The sequence below is a fragment of the Monodon monoceros genome, unplaced genomic scaffold (genome assembly GCF_005190385.1).
Source record: "Monodon monoceros isolate NGI ecotype Baffin Bay Population unplaced genomic scaffold, NGI_Narwhal_1 Super_Scaffold_22, whole genome shotgun sequence".
Lineage (NCBI taxonomy): Eukaryota > Metazoa > Chordata > Mammalia > Artiodactyla > Monodontidae > Monodon > Monodon monoceros.
Window position 1 is genome coordinate 117491199 of NW_021703779.1, and position 7936 is coordinate 117499134.

At 58.8% G+C, this 7936-nt stretch overlaps 1 protein-coding gene across 1 annotated transcript; it reads left to right on the forward strand.

The window, feature by feature from the left end:
• The first annotated feature begins 3420 nt into the window (after positions 1–3420).
• On the forward strand, positions 3421–7413 carry LOC114905907 (melanoma-associated antigen 10-like). Its single transcript, XM_029240243.1, has 3 exons — positions 3421–3676; positions 4721–4825; positions 6560–7413. Exons 1-3 carry the CDS (start codon positions 3421–3423, stop codon positions 7411–7413), a joined length of 1215 nt encoding a protein of 404 aa, XP_029096076.1.
• The last annotated feature ends 523 nt before the right edge of the window (positions 7414–7936 follow it).

Sequence of the window (7936 nt, forward strand, 5' to 3'; positions counted from 1 at the left end):
GGAGTTTCACTTGAGCAAATGGTCAGAGATGGCAGAGAGGGGTAATTTCCCACATTGTATTTAATTGACAACCCAGGATACAAGATGAGGACTCTCAAAGAGGACTGGAGGGTCCACCCATTCCAGAACAGAGGGTACCCCACAGAACCCTGCTTTACTGCTGATGTCAGTCCTGGGAGACTGCAGGCAGGGGTCTCAGGCTGAGCAGCCCTGTTCATTTCCGGCTTGGGGGGTCTCAGGAAGGTGGAGGTCTTGGTCTGAAGGTGGCAGGCATAGGTCAGTAGAGGGAGGAGTCCAGATCTTGCCAGTTGCCAAGGTGAGGACTTGAAGGAGGATTTGAGGGCCTGAAGCAATTGGCCCCAGCCCTGCCCTCTTTCTGTGGTTAGCCCTGGGAAGCCCCAGGGCATGGTCACTGGATGTGGTCAGAAGGGAGGGACACGCAGACACTGTCATCATCAGATCACCACCAGACATCAAGGTGAGGACCCTGAGGGAGGATCACATAGAAGCCTGCCGCATGGCGCTTCCCTGGTGGCCCAGTGGTTAAGAATCCTCCTGCCAATGCAGGGGGACGCGGGTTCAAGCCCTGGTCCAGGAAGGTCCCACATGCCGCAGAGCAATTAAGCCCGTGCGCCACAACTACTGAGCCTGCGCTCTAGAGCCCACGAGCCACAACTACCGAAGTCCGCGCGCCTAGAGCCCGTGCTCCGCAACAAGAGAAGCCCCCGCTCGCCACAACTAGAGAAAGCCCACGTACAGCAACGAAGACCCAGCGCAGCCAATAAATAAATAAATTCATTAAAAAAAAAAGAAGCCTGCCGCAGACAGAGGACGTACCACAGAATACAGCCCTTTACTTGCTTTCAGCCCTGGGAGGCCCTAAAGCATGGTGGCCAGATGTGGGGTCTGCTGACTTCCCATTCGGGCATCAGAGAGAGGTGAGGACCTTGCTCTGAGGGGCCCTGTTTCATGTGAGGAGAGGGTAGGGGGCCCAGGCCCTGCCAGGCATCCAGAGGAGGATCTTGAGGCAAGACTGGGGCGAGCCCCTTCCCAGACAGTGCGGGCGGGACCCACAGGAAGCCGCCCACGCAACCAGCACGGGCAGAGCACCCCTCCCCCACGTCCTCTTTGGAGGGGGCGGTCCAGGGAAATGGGGACCTCGGACCGAGGGACGCATCATCAGGTCAGCGAGAGGGAGGGCCCATACAAGCCCTGTCGGGAGTAAATATAAATACTAGCTCGGACAAGTCTGCGGGTATGCCTACAATCTCAGATTGGGAGGGTAGCTTGCCTGCCTCTGCTGTCAGCCCTCTGCAGCCGTGGCACGTCGCAGCTGACACAACGTTTGCTCACTTCTGCCTTGATGTTCTCGGGGAGCATCGGCTTGTTCTGGAGCCCACGAGGGAAGCAGCCCAGGCAGTGCTGGAGTCAAGGTGAGGACCCTGAGCCAGGACTGGGTGGCTTTTCCACCCCAGAGCAGGGATCCTGTCAGCGCCCTGCAGAAAGAGTGAGAATCCCGTCAGTGCCCCGCCGAAAGAGCGGGAACCCCGGCCCCCGCCCTGCCCCTGCTGCCATCCCTGGGACACCCCAGGCAGGATCCCTGGATGCGGTGTGTCGGGACTAGCACCTCAGGAGTCTGCAGGACAGGAGGTTGTCTCTGGGGCGTGCAGACTTAGACCAGAAGAGAGAGGATTCCTAGGCTCTGCCAAGCTTCCGGGTTAGGTCCCTGAGGAAGGCGGGAGAGGCCTCCACCAAAGAGGCTTCGCCCCGCCTGTGCCGGCGGTCCTGGAAAGCCGCCGGCACAGGCCGTCAGCTGTGGCGCTTCTGGCGCTGTCAGGAGTCTGAGGGACACGAGGCTAGTCTGGGGTCTCGCGGGGGGGAGGAGCCCCAGGCGTTGTCCGGTGTAAGGCGAGGACCCAGAGGGACGAGAAGCCCACCGCAGGGGGTTCCGCCGCACGCTTGCTGGCTGCTCTGAGAACATGCAGGCAGGCTTCCTGGACATGTGGTGAGGCTTGTTAGTGGGGACTGGACTGGGCAGCAGAGGAACGAGCCCAGGCCCCGCCGGGCGGCAAGGCGAGGATCCACAGGGAGGAGATCAGCCCTCTCGGGTGCCCTAGATGGGCTCTCTGACCCGCTCTGCCCCTGCCGTCCTCCTCGGGAGGCCCCGGGCAGGGGTCCCGGATATGAGGTGTCCGGATTTCCGGCCGAGGGCTGAGGGAGCGAGGCGTCGTCGGTTGGGGCCGGTGGCGGGAGCTTGAGTCGGCGGAGACGGAGGCTCTCGCCGGCCGGCGCGGAGGTGAGGACGGGGAGGAAGGCCCGGGGGCCGCTCTCCGCAGCCCCCGGCCCACCCTGCGTGGCGCCCCGGGCAGCCCAGGCTGGGCCCTCGCGGGTGTTCTCCCTGGGCCTCCGTGTCAGGAGCGTTGGGGCTGGACTCGGGTCAGAAAAGCTGGGGTCCCGGCTCTGCCGGCTGTTAAGGGGGGCCCTCGTAGTCCGCACCGGGGGGCCCGTGGGCGCCCGCCCCGCCCCTCCCGGCCCCGCCCGGCTGGTTGTGTGCCCTGAGGCGACTCGGGCGGGGCTGTGGGCCGCCGGGCCCCTCTCCGTCTCCTGACGTCTCTGCCTGGCGCCCCGGGGCCGTGGTGGCCGTGGGCTGAGGCAGCGACTTCGGGTCAGAAGAAGGGAGGGGGGCGGGCCCCGTGGGGACTGCGTGGGAAGCCGTGAGGATGGACGAGGGCACCTTCCGCGGACGCGGAGCCCCACGAGCCCCCCCGGGAGGGCTCAGTGATGCCCCCTCGTTCCCTCAGGACGCCGTGGGGTTGGTCTCCGGGGAGAGACGCCATTGCCTGAGGGCCGACGGCGACACCTTGAGGGGGGACGGGAGCTCCCCCGCCACCGAAGAGATGGCGTTCAGCCCCTGCTGTCAGCCCTAGGAGGTCCTGGGCAGGGGTGGCAGGGTGTGGCCTTTCGTTACTTTTTTTTTTTTTTTTTTGCGGTACGCGGGCCTCTCACTGCTGTGGCCTCTCCCGCTGCGGAGCACAGGCTCCGGACGCACAGGCTCAGCGGCCATGGCTCACGGGCCCAGCCGCTCCCCGGCATGTGGGACCTTCCCGGACCGGGGCACGAACCCGTGTCCCCTGCATCGGCAGGCGGACTCTCAACCACTGCGCCACTAGGGAAGCCCTCTCGTTACTTTTATCTGGACGTTCTCAGGGCAGTGAGGCCCTAGACCTGAAGGGGCAGGGACAGCTCGGCAGAGGGAGGAGTCCCAGGCTTTCCCCGGGCTCAGATTAAGGACTGAGGGCACCCCGTACACCAGAACAGATGGGGCCCAGCAGTTCTCTGCCCTTGCTGCCGACACGGGAGAGCCAAGGATGGTTACTGGCTGTGGGCCCCGGCTCACTCATTTTCTGGGGGATTCCCGGGATGGTGAAGACCTTGGTCTGGTGGACGTGCCTGAGTTCAGCCCCGGGAGGACTACCACATGCTGCCAGGCGTCAAGATAAGGACCTGAGGGAAGATTTGCTGCACCTCCCACCCTGTAGGGAGGGGTCTCACAGCCACCTGCCCCTGCTGTCAGCCCTGGGAGGCCACATAGCAGGGTTGCCAAATGTGGCATTTATTGACTTCCACTCTGGGAGTCTCAGGGAGGTGAGACTTTTTCTGAGGGGTGGACCTCAGGGTAATAGATAGGACTGTGAGGGAGGATTGAGAGGACCACCCTCCCAGGTAGGTTTGGCCTCTGTCTGCCCTGAAAATACCCATCTTAGAGAGAAGGGGCCCCAACCCAGCCCTGCCCCTCTTGTCAGCCCCAGGAGACCACAGGCAAGGTTGGCCAGATGTGGCGTTTCCTGACTTTTGCTGAGGGGAGGGTCTCAGAGAGGTCACAGCGTCGGTCTGAGGGGGAGCCACATCAGTTCAGAAGAGGGAGGAGTCCCAGGCTCTACCAGAAGTCAAGGGAAGGACCATTGGGAGGCCTGAAGGGCCCCTTTCCCTGAAAAGAAGGATGCCACAGGATCTCAGCGCTGGGAGGATCAGAGTAGTGGTGAGCAGATGGGAGGAACTCTCACTTCTGCTGCAAGCTCTACCAGGAGTCAAGGGGGTGGAGTGTCTCAGGGAGGTAAGGGCTGGGTTGCAGCAGAAAACTTCAGGTCAGCAGAGGGTAGGACAGGCTTTGCCAGGAGTACAGATGAATACCTTGAACGAGGAGTGAGTGCATTCCCTATGCTAGAACAGAGCCCAGGCAGGTGTGGCTGGACTTGGTGTCTTTTTACTTTGTCTGGGGTGTCCCAGAGAGGTGAAGGCTTTGGTCTGAGCTGATGACATCAGCAAAGGGGGAAGTCCCAGAATCTGAGGAGTCAAGGTAAGGTAAAGGCCTTGAAGGAGGACTAAGGTTACCCCCTAACACAGACAGAAGGGGTCTCACAGAAATTCCACCCTGTCCACCCTGGCAGGATCCGGGCAGGAATACCCAGATGTGGTGTACCCTCACTCCCTGCAAGGGGTGCCTGGAGGTGTCCCTGGGAGGTAAAGCCTTGGTCTGAGAAGGATGATTTCAGGTCACCAGATAAGGTGGTCCCAGGCCCTCCAGGAGTAAAGAATACATTGAGGGAAGACAGAGGGAACTCCTTATCCCAGAACAGAGGGAACCCAGCCCCTGCTGTCAGCCATGGGAGACCCCAGGCTGGGGTGGCTGGATGTGATGTCTCTTCACTTTTGCCTTAAGGGTCTCAGGGAGGCGAAGGCCTTGGTGTGAGTGAGAAGACAGGTCAGCTGAAGGAGTCACATCAGGTCAGAAGAAGGAAGAGTCCCAAGCTCTACCAGAGTCAAGGTAAGGACCCTTGGTGAGGACCAAAGGTACTTCCAACCCCAGAAAGAAGAGACCCCATAGAGTCTGGCTATCTCCTGTCCTCAGGCCTGGAAAGACTCAGGCAGGGTTGGCTGCATAGGTGTGCCCTCACTTTCTCCAAGGGTGAGAGAGGTGTCTCCGAAAGGTGAGGTCCAGTCAGCAGGGGGTAGCCTAGGCCCTGTCAGGAGTAAAGATGGATAACATGAGGGAGGATTGAGGATAGCCCCACCACAGGACACATGGGGACCAGCTCTTGCTTTTGGCACTGGGAGGACATAGCAGGGGTGGTAAGATGTGGTGCCCCATTTTGGTCCATGGGTTCTTAGGGAGGTGCGGTCCTCGTTCTGAGGAAGTGGCAGTCTGAGGGGAAGCCACATCAGGTCGGCAGAGGGAAGAGTCCTAGACTCTGCCAGAGTTTAAGGTAGGGACCCTGAGTGAGGCCTGAAGGCGCACCCAGCTCGGCCCTTCCCCTGTTGTCAGCTCTGGGAGGCCCTGGGCACAGTGGTCAGATATGGTGTACCCTCACTTCCCTCTTGGTGGTCTCAGGGAGGTGAGGGCTTGTTCTGAAGGGGCCAGACTCAGGACAGCAGAGGGGAGGAGTCCTGGAACCTACCAGGCATCAATGTGAGGAATGAGGGTAACACTCAGCTAGGAGAGAGGGCGACCCCACAAACTTCATTCAGCTCTTTCTGTTACCCCCGGGAGGCTCTGGGCAGGTGTGGTCGAAAGTGTTGCCCCTTCACTTCCTTCTCATCTGTTTAAGGAATGTGACCTCTTGCCTTAGGCTAGCAGAGGTGCAGGAGGAGAGGGCACAAGCCTCTTTAGAGGAAAGGTAAGAACCTTAGCGTGGAGGGGATCATCACTCCAGAACGGCGGGGACCTCACAGAACTCGGCCCCTCCTCGCCTGTCAGGGGCTTCAGGACCCCTGAGGTGAGGGCCTGGGTGTGAGGCACAGGTCCTCAGGTCAGCAGAGCAGAGGAAGCCCAGACAGTACTGGGAGACAAGGTGAGGTGTGCACCCTGAATGTCTGCCAAGGACCCCACAGTGCCTGACCCACCTGCCCACAGTCAGCCCTGGAAGCCTCGGGTTGTACTGGTTGGCTGCACCCTGAGGAGCTTTCTCGCATCTTCCTACAGGTTCCTAGGGGACAAACTGTCCAGGGAGACAGGAGCCCTGTGAGGCCCTAGAGCACCCCCTAAAGAGGGGATCTGTAAGCCAGCCTTTGTCAGAGCTGCCAAGGGCGCATTTCTTTGCTGAGGCTGCTGACCCGCTCTCTCTCCCCCCCAGGTCCTTGGGATCCCATATCCCACCATCCTGCTTACACTTCTACCTGCTGCCTCCAACAAGAGTCATCATGCTTCACTCTCCAAGGCATCTGCGCCTCACATTTGAGCCAGACTTTCAGACCCTAAGTGACATACGAGACCTGCTCACAGTGCAGGTTCCCACAGCTGAGGAGGAGGAGGAGGAGGAGGAGACTGCCTCTGTTTCCTCTTGCTCTTTCAATTTCTCCTACCCCTCAACTTCCCCCCCTTCCTCTCCTCTGCTACTGGGCACCCCAGAGGAGATGGAGGAGGAGGAGAAGAAGGAGCAGGAGGAGGAGGAGGAGGAGGTGGAGGAGGAGGAGGAGACTGCCTCTGTTTCCTCTTCCTCTTTCACTTTCTCCTACTCCTCAACTTGCCCCCCTTTCTCTCCTCTGCCACTGGGCACCCCAGAGGAGCAGGAGGAGGTGGAGGAGGAGGAGGAGCAGGAGGAGGAGGAGCAGCCTGCCACTGTGCCATTGGGTCATCCCCAGAGTCCTCAGAGCTCCTTCTCCGCCATGCCATGGAGCACATCAGATGGAAGCTCCAGCATCCAAGGAGAAGAGGGCACACACTCTCTCCAGGCCTCAGCACACACCAAATCCTTGTTCAGAGGCCTGCTGGATGAAAAGGTGGCTGATTTGTTGCATTTCATGGTCCTCAAATATCGACTGAAGGAGCCCTTCACAAAGGCAGAAATGCTGAAGGCTGTCATCAAAAAGGACAAAAACCAATTCCCTGTGATCTTCAAGAAAGCTTCTAAGTGCCTAGAGGTGATCTCTGGCATTGATGTGAAGGAAGTGGACCCCAAAATCCACTCCTATGTCCTTTTCAACTCATTAGACCTCACCCATGATGAGATGCATAGTGATGACCAGAGCATGCCTAAAAATGGCCTCCTGGCAATCATCCTGGGTGTGATTTGCATAGAGGGCAACTGCGCCCCTGAGGAAAACATCTGGGATTTCTTGAATATGATAAACGTGTATGCTGGGAGGGAGCACTTCATTTATGGGGAGCCCAGGAAGCTCATCACCAGAGACTGGGTGCAGGAGAATTATCTGGAGTACCGGAAGGTGTCTAATAGTGATCCTCCACGGTACGAATTCCTGTGGGGTCCAAGGGCCTATGCTGAAATCAGCAAGCTGAAAGTTCTGGAATTTTTGGTCAAGGTCAAAGGAACTGACCCCATTTCCTTCTCACACTGGTATGAGAAGGCTTTAAGAGATGACGAAGAGAGTCGGGGCCACAGTTGGCCCCTTGGATAGTACTATTGCCATGTTCATTGTGCAGCATTCCTCAACAGTTTCTGACCCAACTGAAGAATGAGTGCAAATCTTCACTCCGTGCTTGGAGAGGGCAGGCAGGGTTCTATGTAGAGGAGGGTCGGGGTCAGGCTGGGAAGAACACACTGTGCAACAACTTTGTGTTCCTCTTCTGTATGGGTGACTTGAAAGTTTATCTTTTTTTTTCCTTTTGGTATTTTTTTCAAATGCTTTTCCTTTAATAGGTTCATTAGCCTTAGAATCTGTTTATAAATGATATTGGTCACATTTATTGCTAAACATCAGATTTAAGAATAAGAGTTTTGGGGCTTCCCTGGTGGCGCAGTGGTTGAGAGTCTGCCTGCCGATGCAGGGGACACGGGTTCGTGCCCCGGTCCAGGAAGATCCCACATGCCGTGGAGCGGCTGGGCCCGTGAGCCGTGGCCGCTGAGCCTGTGCGTCCGGAGCCTGTGCTCCGCAACGGGAGAGGCCACAACAGTGAGAGGCCCAAGTACCGCAAAAAAAA